Here is a 17,952-nt window from a genome sequence, read left to right as displayed (position 1 = left end):
GATAAGCCGAGGATAAGCCATGCGCTATGCAGTGTTGCTTTCTGCGCTGAAGACGACCATGGACTTCTTTGCGCCTGATATCCAGCACGGTAGCCAGTCTGTTGTGGTTGGGCCGCCATTTACCCTGTTGGTTGTAGCCCCTGACAACACAGGAATCACTCTGCTGATGCCTGCGCCGTTAACTCCCCACATGTACCAAGGAGTAGGTGCCTATCTCCCTGGTGCATTGGGACTCCCGGCAGTGGCCATCCTGCCAGGTGGCCCTTGCTGCGCCTGGGTGGCACCCGTTGGGAGGGCCCTTAGTCGGAGTGGGTGGCATCAGGGTGGATGACATGCAATGAAGCGTGGTACATCATCTCTTGCTGGTGGCCAGCCACCAGCTTTCTCTAAGCATTCGAGGGCTTAATTTAATGCAAACTACGTATGACCCCAAATCGCTCCCCTACCTAGCCGCACCATGGGAGGAACAAAATGGTTGGCAGTGAAGCTTATTCGCCTTGGTACCTAGTATGTACGAGAGCTGACGGGGAGTCTTTCACGACGATGAAGCCTAAGTTCTTTGTGGAGTATTTAGAGGACAAGTTTGGAAAGGTGGAGGGCTTGTCCAAAATGTGCTCTGGGTCAGTTTTAATTAAACAGCATCGTTTGCCAAGTCATGAGCATTACTCGACTGTGACAAGTTGGGGGATGTTTCTGTTACCATCACGCCCCATAAGAGTTGAAATATGATCCAGGGTATTATATTCCACAGGGTCCGTCTATCGCAGTCTGATGACGAGCTGCGCGCCAATTTGGAGCGGCGAGGCATTCATTTCGTCCGGCGCATTCATCAGGGTCTGAGGGATAATCAGGTTGCCACTGGTGCCTTCATCTTGGCCTTCGAGGGTGATACATTGCCTGATAAGGTCATGGTGATGGTCTACCACTGTGACGTCAAGCGCTATATCCCTCCCCTGATGTGGTGCTTTAATTGCTGGAAGTTTCGCCATATGTCTTCCCACTATACTTCCAACCCCACATGTCGAGATTGCGGACGCCTATCCCATCCCAATACTCCATGTGCCCCGCCTCCCATCTGTGTCAACTGCGGAGAACATCATTCACCTTGCTCACCAGACTACAATATCTTACAGAAAGAGTGGAAAATCATGGAATATAAGACCGTGGACTGACTGACCTACAGTGAGGCTAAGCGGAAGTTTGGACGCCTCCATCCTGTTTGTATGACTTCCTCTTACGCCGCCGCTACCACTGTTCTAACCCCATCATTTCCATCTACAACAGTCACCTCCCAGAGCTGGAAGACCACACCTGTCCCCTTGCTCGTGGGGTGGCACTACCGTCCCTGTTGCCTTATTCATAGCCCAACTGGAGGGGCACCCGAAGAGTGACACTGTGGCAGTGACAGAAAGATCAGGAAGTGGTCACTACCGCACAAGTCGTCATGTACACTCCATTGGACACATGGTAGAAGGCCAGGGTTGCAGACTGAAAGGTCAATGGCTGAGTATGTGGCATGTGCCACACTGAAATGTGTGGAGGCACCATTATTTAAGAGAGCAACATCCCCCCACCCATCGGGGATATCCGTCCCCACCTCTAAGCTGGAGAAGTGTCCAACTTCTTCGGCTTCTGTCGCTCGCAAGGGGTCCCTTGGGTCCCTCCCTTCCCAGGTTTCCATCAGCGGGACAGATGATGCCCGCTAGTGGCTGAATTGCCCACAAGCAGCTGGTTGTAGGGCTTCACGATCCTCCTCTGTCCCAGAGACTGAATCAGTGAAGCCCTCCCAGCCAGTAAAACCCAAGGGGCAGTGAGAAAAGTCCAAGAAGAAGACCTATAAGACCAAGGAAATTGCAGTGGCACCCACCCCACCGCTCCCTACAAGCTCTGTGTCTGAGGATGAGGTGGGGACTCTGGCGTCCGCTGAGAACCTAGATCTCGACGGACCCTCAGACACAATGGATGTCGATCGCACATGTCGTCAGTTGGTGGTAGCAGCTGACCCAGCGGCGTAATTTGCCTTCTTGGTCCCTTCGCGCCTTTTTCGACCATGGACAATGTCATTCTCCAGTGGAATTGCAGTGGTTTTTTCCACCTCCTTGCTAAGCTCAGACAACTTCTCAGCCTTTTCACCTTCTTCTGCATTGCTCTCCAGGTAACTTGGTTTCTGGTGATGCAAACCCCTGCCCTCAGTGGCTATCAGGCATATTATAAGAATCGGGCAGCTTATGAGAGGGTATCTGGTGGCGTCTGCATCTCTTTACATCGAGTGTGTACCTCTTCAAACACCTTTAGAGGATGTCGCTGTTCGGCTGTGGACGCCTCAGGCTGTTACTGTCTGCAGCATCTATCTTCCACTGGATGATGATGTCCCACAGCATGTATTGGCTGCGCTGATAGCCCACCTGCCGCCCCCTTTTCTGTAACTGGGCGATTTTAACGCCCATAACCCTTTATGGGGTGGTTTGGTGGCAACAGGCCAAAGCACTGTCGTTGAGCAGGTGTTGGCACAGCTCGACCTTCCTCTCTTAAATAATGGTGCCTCCACACATTTCAGTGTGGCACATGCCACATACTCAGCCATTGACCTTTCAGTCTGCAGCCCTGGCCTTCTACCATGTGTCCAATGGAGTGTACATGACGACTTGTGCGGTAGTGACCACTTCCTGATCTTTCTGTCACTGCCACAGTGTCACTCTTCGGGTGCCCCTCCAGTTGGGCTATGAATAAGGCTGTCTGGGACTCGTTCGCCTCCATTACCACTGTTGAGCCTCTTTCTAATGACACCATTGATGTGGTGGTTCACACGATCACCACCGGCATTGTTTCTGCTGTGGAATCTGCAATACCCTGTTCTTCCGGGTCCCCTTGGCAGAGGACTGTGCCTTGGTGGTCACCCGAGGTCGCTGAAGTATTTAGAGATCGCAGGCGGGCGCTCCATTGTCATAAGTGACACCCATCATTGTAACACCTCATCGCCTTTAAATGGCTCTGTGCCTGAGCTCACCGCTTTATTCGCCGGTGCAAGCGGGAGTGCTCGGAAAGGTATGTCTCCACCATTGGCCTCCGTACCTCTCCATCGCAGGTTTGGGCCAAGGTTTGGCAACTCTATGGCTATCGGACCCCAATCATTGTACCTGGGCTTTTCCTGAATGGATCAGTCTGTACTTACTTTGACACAATTACAAAACTCTTAGCGGAGCATTATGCTCAGAGTTCCGCTTCTAGGAATTACCCGCTCCCTGAAAGAGCAGTTGGAATTTAGGAGCCGTTCATTCCACATGCTCCAACCTGAATCGTACAGTGCTCCATTCAGTGAGTGGGAATTCCAGAGTGCCCTAGCCGCTTGTCCTGATACGGATCGCAACTGCTATCGGCTGCTCAAACACCTCTCGGTGAACTGCCAGCGATGCCTCCTAGACCTTTTCAACTGTATCTGGGTTGAGGGTAAGTTCCTGTCTCAGTGGCGGGAAAGCATTATTATACCAGTGTTGAAGCCTGGCAAGAACCCACTGGAGGTGGACAGCTACCACCCCATTAGCCTCACCAACGTTCCGTACAAGTTGCTCAAATGCATGGTGAGCTGGAGGTTGAGTTGGCTACTTGAGTCTCCGGGCCTTCTGGTTCTGTCTCAGGGTGGATTCCGTAAGGGCCGTTCTGCCACCGATAATCTGATCTGCCTGTAGTCTGCCATCTTTAGGGCATTTGCCTGCCTTCAGCACCTGGTTGCCATCTTTTTTGACATGCGGAAGACATACAGTGCCACATGGTGACATCACATCCTCACCACTGTTAATGGGAGGGGTCTTAGGGGCCCACTCCCGGTTTTTATTCAAAATTTTCTGTCACTTCGTTCCTTCCGCGTGCAGATTGGTTCCTCCCATAGTTCCTCCTGAGTCCAGGAGAATGGGGTCCCGCAAGGCTCGGTCTTGAGTGTCTTCCTCTTTTTAGTTGCTATCAATTGGCTGACTGCAGCTGTGGGAACGTCCGTATCGGCTACTTCGTATGCTGATGCCTTTTGCCTGTACTATAGCTCCACTAGCATTGGGGTTGCTGAACGGCAGCTACAGAGCGCTATCCGCAGGGTGCAGTCTTGGGCCATCATGCACGCCTTCCAGTTCTCGGCTGCCGAGACTCACGTTGTGCATTTCTGCCCGCATCACACTGTTCACCCTGAGCCGCGGCTTTATCTTAACAGGGAACCTGTTGCTGTGGTGGAGACGCACCATTTTTGGACTTGCTTTTTGATATCCCGTTGACTTGGCTCCCTCATATTCGACAGCTTAAACTAATGTGCTGGCACTATCTTAATGCTCTTCGTTGCTTGAGTCACACCAGCTGGGGTGCCATTTGGTCTATCCTTATACGACTGTATCAGGCATTGATTCAGTCCCATTTCGATTATGGGAGCCTGGCTTATGGTTCGGCATTGCCCCCATACTTCTCTGCGGGATCCGACTTGCAACTGGAGCTTTCTGCACAAGCCCTGTAGACAGCATACTTGTAGAGGCTGGTGTTCCACCATTGCGGATCCAGTGCCTACGTCTACTGGCCGCTTATGCTGCACATGTTTGTAGCTTGCCCGGGCATCCAAATTACCGTCTCCTGTTCCCTAACTCGGTCGTCCATCATCTAGAACTGCAGCCCCGGTCAGGGTGTACGATCGTGGTTCGCATCCAGGCTCTTCTCTCTGAGCTTGAGTTTTTCCCTCTTCCACCTCTTTTCCGGACCCATATACGTATACCCCTGTGGTGTGTGCCCTGCCCATGCCTTTGGCTGGATTTAGCACAGGGCGCGAAGGACTCGGTCCCTCCTGTGGCCCTCCGCCGCAGCTTTCTTTACATCCTTGCCGCATTTCATGGCTCTGACGTGGCCTATACCAACGGTTTGATGGTTGCTGGTCGAATTGGTTATGCTATTACTCTTGGGGATAATTCAGAACAATGCTCATTGCCGACTGGCTGCATTGTTTTCGTTGCAGAGCTTGTTGCCATCTCTCACGCCCTAGAGTACATCCGCTCCTGCTTAGGTGAGTCCTTCGTTATCTGTAGTGACTCCCTGAGTGGCTTACAAGCTATTGACCAGTGTTTCCCTTGCTCTTGTCTGGTGATGGCTATCCAGGAGTCCCTCCATACTCTTTCCCGTTGCGGCCGCTCTGTGGGCTTCGTGTGGATCCTGGGTCATGTCGGCATCGTGGGTAATGAACTTGTTGACACGCTGGCCAAACAGGCTGTCGGTGCACCGACCTTGGAGATTGGCCTTTCGGAGCGTGATCTTAATGCAGAAGGTCTTTGGCCCCTGGGGTGATGAATGGCTCACCCTGCCTTCACCCAACAAACTTCAGGTCATCAAGGAGACTACAGGTGTGTGGCGCTCTTCCTTGCAAACTTCCCGCAAGGACTCTGCTGGCTACGCATTTGCCACACCTGGCTGACGCATGGTCATCTTTAGCGCTGCGAGGACCCAACTCTCTGTCGCTGTGGATCACTACCTCAGTATCATCTCTTACAAGCCTTCCAAGAATTTCTCACATCCAGCATTGCTTCATTATCCTCCGAGCAGACAAAGGATCTACCACTGTGGTACTTGCCTGACAGGAGTATGTTAGTGAAGGTCTACTCCAGCTGTTTGACACCTCTACATACAGCATCTGATCAAGATCTCATCCCTGTGATTCAAACTGACATGCAGTCCCTCCTAAAAACCTCAGGCCTCTCACAAGGACATTCACCTCAATCCACAGAAATTTGTACCCCATCCAAACCAAGCAGCCCCACATTTCACCTTGTTCCTAAGATCCAGAAACCCAGTCACCCTGGCCGTCTTATAATTACTGGCTTCAGAACACCCACCTAATGTATATCTGCCTTAGTTTATCAACACGTGCAACTTCCCCCGTATATTAAAGATACCAACCATTTCCTAGACCGTCTGAAATCTGCGCTGTCCCACTCGAATCGCACACCTTGCTTGTCACAATTGATGCCACCTCCGTCTATACCAACATCCCCCATGTACGTGGCCTGTCTGCTACTGATCATTTCCTCAGTCAAAGCCCACCTGATTACATACCCATGACATCCTTCTTCCTCACCTTAATCAAATTTATATTTCCCAACAATTACTGCACCCTTCACCTTTGAGGGGCAGACAAACAAACAGATATACAAACATGGTATGGGGTATGGCCCTGGGAACCACGTTTGCTTGTTCCTATGCCAACCTTTTCATGGGTTGCTTGGAGGGGCTTTTCTGGGATTCATAAGCCGTAAGCCTCAGGTTTGGTTTAGGATGACATCTTTGCCGTATGGACTGATGGTGAGGCTGACCTGTTAAATTCCTGGAATCTCTGAATAGCTTCTCCCAATTAAATTTCACATGGTCCTACTCTCAATCCTATGCCACTTTCCTTCATGTTGATCTCGTCCTCACTAAAGGCCGCCTACACACTTCCGTCCACATTAAACCTACTAACAAACAACAGTACTTAACATTTTGACAGTTGCCATCCTTTCCATGTCAAACGTTCGCTCCCATGCAGCCTTGGCATTTGAGACAAACCAGTTTGTTCGGATGCAGACCCTATACAGCAATACACCACCACTGTCACCTCAGCCTTCTTTAGATGAAATTATCACAAGAGCCTAGTTCAAAAGCATATTTTCTTGAGCCATCACATCCAATCCTGGCACTGCTGACCCTCCAAAAAGTACTTCGGAGCATACCACTTGTCACCCAGTCTTATCCTGGTCTTGAATGTATTAATCAACTACTTTGACAAGGCCATGACTTCCTAAAATTATGCCATGAAATGAGATCCATTCTTCCCACCACTCCTAGAATAGCTTTTCATCATCCTCCCAATCTCTACAATATCCTTGTCAGACACTATGCTCCTTCTGACCCATCCCCCTAACTTATGGCTCCTACCCACTGATTTCAAGACTTGTCCTGTGCACCCTCCTACACCACCTATTTCAGCCCTGTAACTGGCAAAACATATACTATCAAAGAGAGAACCACCTGTGAAACAACATGTCATACACCAGCTATTATGTAAACAATGTTTGGCCTTTTACATTGGCATGACTAGAACCAAATTATCAGTCAGGATGAATGGGCATAGGCAGAGGATGTATACCAGCAACACACAGTATCCTGTTGCAGAGCATTCTGAACAATATGACAGTCATGACCTTGGCCCCTGTTTCACCACATGTGCCACCTGTATTCTTCCCCCAGACACCAGTTTCTCAGTACTTCACAGATGGGAACTGGCACTACAGCACATCCTTGTTTCTCGCCACCCACCTGGCCTCCATTCACGTTAATGCCTACCATCTCGGCATTACTTCACAGTAACTACTCCTTTCTTCACTCCATTTTTGTTTTCTACATCTTTCATTTTCTGATCTGTCTATTTTTCACTGCCCCCCCCCCCCTCCCCAAAATCTCTGTTACAGACAATGCACTTAGGTTTTCAATCTTAGTAACTCATGCACGATGTTTTAGTAGTAATCTGTGTCTTGCATATTACCCTGTCTTCCACTTTTAAGCTCTCAGGTTTTCAAATCTCGCCCGGTGCAGTCCCCGACAATCAGTCTTTCCTTCTCATCCTGTCCGGTAAGTCTCCCTCCCAGGGTTCTGGGTGACTTTTCTGAACTGTACTCCTACCCTTAAAACCTCTGCAGACCTTTCCTTCATGCCTCTTCCTTCCCCTTCAACTCTTCTGCCAGAAGAATTAGCCACTGCTCCGAAGCTTGTAGAAGTCAAACCTGTTCATGTGAATGTTCTCCCGCCACTGCTTGGTGAGTAGATTATCTATCCATTTACATTATATTTTCAGTAATTTCTTATTTTCAGTGTTACATTAAAAATAATAAGGAAATTATCTAACTTTTTATACTGTACAGTAGGAAGTGAGGAAAGTGTTTTAAATAGTGAAAACAGTATTGATTCTGTAGCTTAAACAAATAAATCATATGGCTCAAATACAGTCCGTTTCCTGATCCTTTTTTTTCCCCTGGGCTCTCATAGCACCATATTTACCTGATTATAACATGAGATTTGAGGTTTCTTTCTGAATTCATCATTTGAAAAATACTGGTTCGTCTTATATTCACAGGTCGTTATTCTTGCCGAGGTTAACATTTTTATGTTGTTTAATAGACTATATAGGGATCCTCTTTACATATGATGCTTTGAATATTAAGGTCATGTGCTGATTTATTTTGAAGAAATCAGGATGATAGGGATGGGCAAATAATATTTGCATTTGAACAGGTTAAAGTTTTCCTGATAAGACAAAACGCTTTACACAGTATCAATGTTGCTTGAACAGTCTCATGACATTTGACTCATGGCACTAATGCAAGGGATACGTGAGAAACTATGAACTAGCCATCTGCTTAAAATTTGACAATTTTGTAAAACACAGGAAAAATAACACTAATTTCCATCCTCTTACAAACTATTGAATTGTTGTATTTGAACAGGTTTACATAAAAGTTATCATATATGGAGGGATACTGGTACCGTGTACGAATATTATTGTTGCTTTTTAAGTAAAGTTAACATTCAAAATTGGAAATGTTGTTCTTCAAAAATCATTACTTGATTCTGAATCCATATCTAAATTTGATTTGATTATAAGATAATGTAATCATTTACTTATTGAGCTGCAAATGAGAAATTCGGTTGCTTAAATGTGGAAGACAGGGTAATATGCAAGACAGAGATTACTACTAAAACATCGTGCATGAGTTAAGAATAGCTAAAAGCTAAATGCATTGTCTGTAACAGAGGTGGGAGGGGGACGGTCGAAAATAGACAGATCAGAAAATGGAAGATGTAGAAAACTAAAATGGCGCGAAGAAAGGAGTAGTTACTGTGAAGAAATGCCGAGACAGTGGAAATTAACGTAAATTAAGGCCAGGTGGGTGGCAACAACAAAGGACATGTAGCACTAGTTCCCACCTGCAAAGTTTTGAGAAAATGGTGTCCGGGGGGAAGAATCCATAAGGCGCACATGGTGAAAGAGGCATTTAGGTCATGACTGTCATGAGTAGAGCATGCTCTGCAGCAAGCTGTTGTGTATTGCCAGTATACACCCTCTGCCTATGCTCATTCATCCTGACGGATAACTGGGTGGTAGTCATGCCGACAAACAGCCTGAGCAGTGCAGTGTCCAACAATAAGTCTTTCCTTTTCATCCCATCTGGTTAGTTTTCCCTGACACCGGATTCTGGGTGACTTTTCTGAACTATACCCTTTCTCCTAAATCTCTCCAGCCCTCTTCCTTCCCCTTCAACTCTCTGCCAGAAGGGGGAGTCACTGGCTCTTAAAGCTTGTGTATGTTAAACCTCCTCTTTTGTGTGTGTGTGTGTGTGTGTGTGTGTGTGTGTGTCCTGTCACCACTTGGTGAATAGATTCCAATCAAATTATATCTCAGTTATTAATTATTTTTGTTGACTATAATTATTGTTGTGAATAAATTACAGTGGCAAGAACAGACTACCGGTTTTGAGCTATAATGACTATGTTTAGATCTGCTGCAAAGTATGGGAAAAACACAAATACACTAGCACATTGTTCACAGCTTAAAACAATAAAATAGACCACAATGAAAATTATTACTGACAACATGTGCATTTGTGCACTTTAAATATGAAGAGGCATACATGTTTTATAAAAATATGTGTAATATACTGGAGCCATAGGGGCATCGTCAAATGCTAAACACAAAATCAGTGCCAACATTGTCAAATGTAAATAAATAATAGTATATACAAAAGTAATCTTGTCAGCAGCACTACTGTTCCAAATAAACTGCCATACAGTAGCCACAAAACGTTTGTGTTGCAAGTTCTCCAAATGTCGCTACTATTGGCATACACATATTCTTCAGTGATTAATTGTATGATGTAAAATAAAGGGGGATACAATCAGTAAAGCCTGTAATGAGCTTATAAATTATAAGAGACTTTACAGGAACAAGAAGCAATGAAATAAAACATGACAAAAGTTTGATTGTTAAAAAGGAAGAAGTTAAGAGATAGTAATTGACATACACTTAAGTGGCTATGTTATAGATAGTGAGATAAATAATAAACAGCTTTCTCAGTACACAGGATAATATAAAAATTACGAAACAAATAGCTAGGCATATCATTTGTTCCTAGTGCCTACTTTAATCACTGAACATCTCTGTTTTATATATCTTGCTGATAGTTTCACCTAGTATAGAGTGCATTACATATTTACTTAGTTTTCTTACATTGTGCACATAACTCTAGTGTTTTCTTGTTCCTTCTCTGTTTTATACAATATACTTCATTAGCCAGATAATGTTGTTGTTGTTATTATTAAAAATCTTGAACCACAGATGAAAGGAATAGTAAACAAAAAATGTAGCAAAGAAGACGGTCTGCACATTAATGTATAACATTTCTCTTATTTTATTTTATTTCTCCTTGTTTTATCAAAATGTAGGCAAACTATAAGTGGCATAAATTTAGAATAGTTATGATGTAAACTCTTTAGACAGATATTTTGTGTCGGGAAAAAAGTTTGCAATTTTGATTTTTCTCAAGAAGCCTCTTGAAAAGGTGGTGGTTGTCTTATAATCCAGGTTGTCTTATACTCAGGTAAATGCAATAGTTCCCAACATGCATCTTCGCGTTGCTTACTCAGCAGCAACCAGTTTTTCAATAGTTTTTCCATTAAAAGTCAATGTACTACTACCACAAGTAAAAAATTTTCTGTTTGACCTATGAAAAACTGTATTTTGGAAACCATATTTGTTTATGAAAAGCATTCTTTTGAGTGTTTCATTTGCTGCCCATCCATTTCCTGTCTTCGCCCACCCTAAATGTAGGAACGCCCAACATTTCTGTTACTTCACTCTTAATTTGCGCTATTTTGTTTCAAGATGTTGATTTTACATTATTTCATTCATAAAATCATAAATGATTTTCTGTCTTACTTTTAATCTTGCTCTAGTATGTTAATTCATTAGTTGTTGACGTTTGTCTGCCTTCGAGGCAGATATATTCCATTAGCACATACACGTTTCTCACTTTTCCAGTTTAAGAATATGAGAGCTTCCTCGAGATTAGTGGAAATAGTTTTGTGATATTGTCTGTATTGACTACTTTACTTTAAAAAGAAAATTCTTTGACACTGAAGCCATATATACTGCTGTTTGCATGACAAAAGATTCTCCCACTTTAAATCAATAATTGATACTACCATTGCAATAAATAACTAAAATTTTGAACTGAACATTTGTTTGCAGTCAATTTTTTAAATATAATTTTTCTTTTTAGTTTCAGCCAGAATTGATCCTGATATCAGCAGGATATGATGCTGCTATAGGATGCCCTGAGGTTTGAATTTACTTACTACTTTTTTTATTTTATTTTTTTATTTAGTTTCAACCTGAGCTGTTGATGGTGTCTGCGGGCTATGACTCAGCTTTGGGCGATGAGAAGGTAGTTTTGTTTTATGGTTTATAACATGATTTTATAAAGCTGTGAGCATGAGAAAAGATTATATATTTAATGTTAACTATGTGTTAATATGTAATCAGATAAAACCGCATTTACCATAACTTATACTATCACAATGCAGAGTCCTGTTAAATCTGTAAAATATCAGCATGGAGTGCGTAATGGATGAATATGGGAAACTGTGTATGCTGGTAGAGTGCTTCTTTGCTTTGGCAGCTTCCTTCATTCATGAAAACAGTATGTACTAAACAGAGGTTAGATAATTTTTTCATTAGTTTTATTTCTGAACAAGAAAACATACAATGAAAACATAGTGGACTATGATCAATCTTGCTATGGGTTTAAGGGCACTTAAAAGGATATTTTTGGTTCAGTATTACAAAGAGAGGAAAAAAAAAAAACTGGTTCTCAAGGATGCAAAAATGTATGTTTCACAATGAAGATGTTTTTGGATAGAAATAATGTCCAATAGATTATCCTTTATGAATGTAAGACTTCTTGACCAATGTAAAATGTTAAAATGTTAGGAAGAAAAAGGGGGGGGGGGGAATACTGAGACAAATTGCCTCATCAAATTGATTAATTTTGTAGTGACAGTTAAGGGTTTGAGTCCATCTTCAGACGATGACATATTTTGCCTCAGCAAATTACAAAGGAGTGTAAAAAGTTCTCGGTCTGGCACTGAAAGACCATTTTTCAGGAAGATAAGCCTCTAGATTTTGACATAAATTGAAAAAAGCTTAACACTAAACTGATGGTCCTGCAATACTTTTTCCCATTAAAGTGGTGCTGTGATCAGACCCAGAGGAACATGCAATGCTGACAGATCTCTGTATTGTTTTCTCCCAAATGGCATAATTTGGATGTGCACTGCATGGATATAGGATCTGCACATCATTCTCTTAGCTGATAACAATTTTCCAGACTTTGGAAGAGCTACCTATTATTCAGGTAACTCCTTAGATGCTATCACAAGTCTAAATATACCCAGCTCAAGAGTCCCAAGCAAGGGTAAATCCCTGGCGGCTACAGAGGCAAACACTTGTGTGGGATCTGTATCTTGTTGCTTGTCAAATGTTACCACAGTACAGTAATTTGATTTACAGTATACTGTTTTTGAGGAAAATATATGTTCATCTTTTTCACCATTAAAATGAGACAAATTGTTAAATATCGTCCATTGTTTTCTTTATTTTGCCATTTGGAGGGTACATTTTAATAGCTGTGTATACTTTACGTGATGATGTGCATTTCTGATGTAGTAAGGACAGGAACTAAAATATTGATCGCATAATAAATGTGTTATCTACATCTCTGTGATTTTTTTAAGCTCTAAACAGTCTACAAAAGTCTTCATCTGCCATAATTAGTGCTGCATTCAGTGTTATCATCGACTGAAATAAATTCATCCACTCGCACTTCAAAACACTTCAATAATGTAGAAACATTTCTAAACAGTTCATAAAATGTCATCTCAGTTTCAAAATCTGCTGATTCCTTGTGTGAAAGAATCTAGTACTTTAGAGAATGCCTCGTGGTGAGAACAATGTTGTATCGCATGATTGATTAATGATTTGCTTCTGAGTGTACAACTGAGTTGCCGTTTCCATTTTGTGCTCATTATTTCAATAACTGGTCCAGTCATAGTCTTCGGATGCTGAGAGTTGTGCTACTTTGTGTACTCGGTACCTGGACTCCAACCAGATTGTGGAATATTGTTGGTCCTGTGCTGCTATTTATAGCCTAGCTGATTGTGAATTTGACTTCCTACACCCACTATATGCTCTTCTGCTTTTCAGAGCCTGTACTGATATTTTCTGAAACGTTTATGGTCTTAGCATCTTTTCTTTTTGTAATGCTGATATAGATATCTGAAATCTGGCATGACATGTCTTACGTGGTGCAGAATATTAGAACAGTTGACCGAAGATGGAAGGGACATCAGGGATACACTAGACTAAAACTACCAAGGTTGTGGGATGGTGTAATTAAGGATTCTACTGAAGCTAAGATGTAAGAAAACCTAATAAATAGAGACAAGAGTTTTAAATTTAAACATAGCTTGTGTCTGGCACTGAATTAATTAATATCTTGCCAGATATCACAAACCAGAGTTGGGAAAAACTAAGAGAATAAAGATATCACAGAATACCAGTATTGGTTCTGAAAAGTGAAAGAATGTCAAAGTACATAGTTAGCATAGTGTTTTGAACTCTCATTTAGCTATAAATAGCGACACAGGACCAACAACAGATCACAGTTTGATTAGAGTCCAGGCAGCAAGTAAACACAACAGCACAGCTCACAGCACATGAAGATGATGACCGGGTTGTTCTTTGAAATATGTGTATAAAATAAAGTGACAACTCAGCTGTATAACTGGAAGCAGGCCATCAATTTTCTGTTACTTTAGTGCCATCATCTTCCATGGAGAATGTACACTGCCAGAAAAAAAAGTAAAGTACCCAGAAGACATGGTTAGATCTCCACGTAACTTCATACGTGTACATTTCATCCACAGTATGTAAATGATAGAGTTGAAATTCTCTCTGACAGATAGAACAGCCACCAGCAGTCATTAGTTTTGTTCATGTTAATGGTATTACCAGACCTGGCAGGGTATGTATGGAGCATGAACAATGTTAGATGTTAATCACTTTGAAGGACACATATAGACTGCATACTGGACCTGACCAATTTTGAAGGGGAACTCATTGTGGCTCTCCATTTGGCTGGCTATCGAGTCTTAGAGTATCCAGATTTTTTGGGGCAGGATGTGACAGTAACTTGATATTGGGCTACAAGGGAATGTGAGGGAAGGCATTCTCATCAAGATTCTGGTCAACCTTGTCTGACCACAATGAGGAAGGATCAATGTATTGTGCATCAAGCGCATCATAACCCCTTCACATCTTCATCTGCCATGTGAGTATAGGCAATTGACTTCCTTCAACATTCTGTCATCCCGCACCATTGGTCAGAGAATAGTAGCTGCTGGACAAGGGAATTACCATCCAGTGCATAGGTTGCCATTTACACAAAACCACCAATGGCTGCGTTTGGAGTGGTGCCATGACCAGGAAGCATAGATTGATAATGAATGGCATCGCATTGTGTTGAGCAATGAAAATCACGGGTCTGCACCATCCCTGTTGACCATCATTGGCGAGTATGGTGGTGACCTGGATAGGGGTCCTTTAATATCGCTGCCTTCCTGAATACAGAAGAAAACAGATGAGCCTGTGTGAATCTAAGCAGCAGAGTAGTAGGAAAGCTCTCGTGGAAAGCTTGTGTAGTGTGGTATGGGCAGACCTACTGGCCCAGGTGCTTGCTTGCCAGTGGCACTAAATCTGGCAAGTTCCGTTCTTGTGCTCAGACTGACTAGCTCAGACCTGGCTTCTGCATCACACCATGCTCTTGGTTCTGAATGCTTATTTGTTTCCGTTATTTGTGCTGGTTGTGTTTGTGCCTTTCTCTGTGCCTGTCTCCATGCAGTGTTTGGACACTCTGCTCTCTCATAGATTGACTGAATGTCAAGTTTATTTTCCTCTTTCACGGCCCAGCTACATGGTTTCTGGGGTGCACGTCCACCATGAGCTAGAGTAGCAACATTTGTGCTGATAGAATGGTTTTGTGGCATCATCACACCTGTGCAGTTACAAAAAGTCCCATTCCTCCATGTTTTGGAGAGAGACACCAGTGTCACTCCTGGCATTATGTTGTGGGGAGCCATTGGGTATGACTTCAAGTCATGGCTGGTACATCAAAGGTATCCTGTGTCCTTATATTTTACCTCCCATGCAGCGATATTGTGGTGGAATTTTTCAATAGGACTACGCTTGTTCATATGTGACCCATGTCTCTGTGAACTTTGTGTGTGATGTTGATGTACTGCTATGGGCAGTAAGATCCACAGATATGTTCCTGAGTTAAGATGCGCAGATGTGTTCTTTATGGAACATGTTGGATCAGCTCAGATGTCAACTCTGTCCCAGTGCCAGTATTCAGCATATTGAGGAACAGTTACAACAGATGTGGGACAGCTTGTCTCAAAACAAGAGATAACAGCTTTGTGATGCCCTTCCCAACCGAATCTACATCTACATCTTCATTGATACTCCGCAGTGCACTTCATGGTGCATGGTGGAGTGTTAGCTGCAACAGGCAAAAGATGTGATCTGTTGGTGCTGCACCTTTTAGTGATGTTGACCAAGATAAACTTACGCTGCAGTGTTATTCTTTGGCACGCCAGTGCAGAAGTGTGCACAGAATCAGCTAAGTGCCCCGCACCACTGCTATCATTTCCTTTCCTGTTCCACTTGCTAATAGACTGAATGAAAAACAACTGTCTGTCTGCCTCCATTTGAGCCCTAATTTCTCGTATCTTATTTTCGTGGTCCTTACATGCCATGTATGTCGGAGGTGACAGAATTGTTCTGCATTCAGCTTCAAATACCAATTCCCTGAATTTTCTCAACACTGTTCCTGGAAAAGGACATCACCTTTCCTCCAGTAATTGCCATTTGATTTCCCAAAGCATCTCCATAACACTTGTGTGTTGTTCAAACCTATCAATAACAAATCTGGCAGCCCACCACTTAATTTCTTCTATTTTTTTTTCTGTAATCTGACCTGGTACGGATTCCAAAACACTCGAGCAGTACTCAAGAATAGTTTGTAAATAGTTTGTACTGTCGTCCTATATTCGGTCTTCTTTAAAGATGAACCACACTTTTCTAGTATTCTCCCAATGAACTGAAGTTGAACTATTTGCCTTTCCTACTACAATCGTCACATGCTCATTTCATTTCATATTGCTTCGCAACATTATGCCCAGATGTTTAAAAGATGTGTCTGTATCAAGCAGCATGCTGCTAATGCTTTATCTGTAAATCATAGGTTTGTTTTTCTTACTCGTCCACAGTTACTGACATTTCTCTACTGTGTCATTCATGACACCAACTAGAAATTTTATCTAAGTCATCTTGTATCCTCCTACAGTCATTCAACTTTGACACCATACTGTACACCGCTCCATCAGCAAACAATCACTGGTTGCTACAAACTCTGTCTGCCAAATCAATTATGTATATAGAGAATAATGAGGGTCCTGTGACACTTCCCATGGGCACTCCTGACAGTACCCTAGTCTCTGATGAACACTTACTGCCAAGGACAACATACTGGGTTCTATTATTTAAGAAGTCTTCAAGCTGCTCGCATATATGTGAACCTATTCCATGTGGTTGTTCCTTCTTTAACAGCCTGCGATGGGGCACTGTGTCGGATGCTTTCCAGAAATCTGGAAATAGAGAGATCTGCTTGTTGGGCTTCATTCATAGTTCACAGCATAGCAAGTGAGAAAAGGCAAGCTGAGTTTCACATGAGCAATGCTTTCTAAATCCTTGCTGATTTGTGGACATAAGCTTTTCAGTCTCAAGAAAATTTGTTATATTTGAACTGACAATATGATCAAGGATTCTGGAGCAAACTGATGTTAGGGATATTGGTCTGAAATTTGCATTTCTTTTCTTTTGCCCTTCTTATATGCAGGAGTCACCTGTACTTTTTCCAGTCATTTAGGATATTGCACTGGGTTAGAGATCCAAGATAAATGCAAGCTGAGTAAGGGGGCCAGTGCCATAGAGTAGTCATTGAAAAACTGATTTGGGATTTCATCTGGACCTGATCACTTCTGTTTTCAACTCCTTAAGTTTTTTCTGCATGCTAGAGACGCTTATTACTATGTTGTCCATAGGGGAGTCTGTTTAATGGTCAAAGGACGATATGTTTGTACAATTCCCCTGCGTGAATGATTTCTTGAATGTGAAATTTAAAACTTTGGTTTTCAGTTTGCTATCTTCATTTGCCTCACCAGACTGGTCAACAAGTGACTGGATGGAACCCTTAGACCCACTTAGCAATTTTACATAGGATCAGAATTTCTAGGGTTCTCTGCCAGGTCTTTTGCTAAGGTATGACTGTGATGGTAGTTGTGTGCTTTGCACAAAGATCTTTTCACATATACACAAATCTCTACTAACCTTTTCTTATCATCATTTGCACATTCTCTTTTGAACTGAGAGTGCAACAGCCTCTGCTTCCTCAGCATTTTCCAGATTTCATTGCTAAACCATGGTGGGTCTTTTCCGTCCTTAATCCACTTGCTAGGCATATAATTCTTCAGACCACAATTAACAATCTGCTTAAACTTTGCCCATAATTCCTCTATGTTCATCTTACTGGAACCAAGTGATGTCAGTTCACTTGTAAGTGAGATGCTAACAACTGCTTGTCTGCTTTTTCTAGCAGAAGTACTCTTCTATCCTTCTTGATTGATTATTAACTTTCATACCCAAGTCGCTATAATGACACCGTGATTGCTAATCCCCGTTTCTTTACTGATGTTAATAAGCTCCAGACTATTTGTAGCTGCAAGGCC

The 17,952-nt window shown here is 43.1% G+C and overlaps 1 protein-coding gene across 6 annotated transcripts in view; it reads left to right on the top strand.

Annotated features, from left to right (window-relative positions):
- LOC124802797 (histone deacetylase 6) overlaps positions 1 to 17,952 on the top strand; it is a 345,030-nt gene that overhangs the window by 112,585 nt on the left and 214,493 nt on the right. For 5 of the 6 annotated variants that reach the window (XM_047263842.1, XM_047263803.1, XM_047263818.1 and 2 more), the window contains one exon: positions 11,328 to 11,387. In XM_047263842.1, the coding sequence (XP_047119798.1) occupies positions 11,328 to 11,387 (60 nt within the window). Of the gene's footprint in view, positions 1 to 11,327; positions 11,388 to 11,432; positions 11,493 to 17,952 lie in introns of all 6 variants that reach the window. The other variant, XM_047263812.1, reaches the window with a different exon arrangement.

The sequence above is a fragment of the Schistocerca piceifrons genome, chromosome 1 (genome assembly GCF_021461385.2).
Source record: "Schistocerca piceifrons isolate TAMUIC-IGC-003096 chromosome 1, iqSchPice1.1, whole genome shotgun sequence".
Taxonomy (NCBI): Eukaryota; Metazoa; Arthropoda; class Insecta; order Orthoptera; family Acrididae; genus Schistocerca; species Schistocerca piceifrons.
Note: the sequence above shows the minus strand (reverse complement) of the source record. Positions and strands in the feature narration are given on the sequence as shown.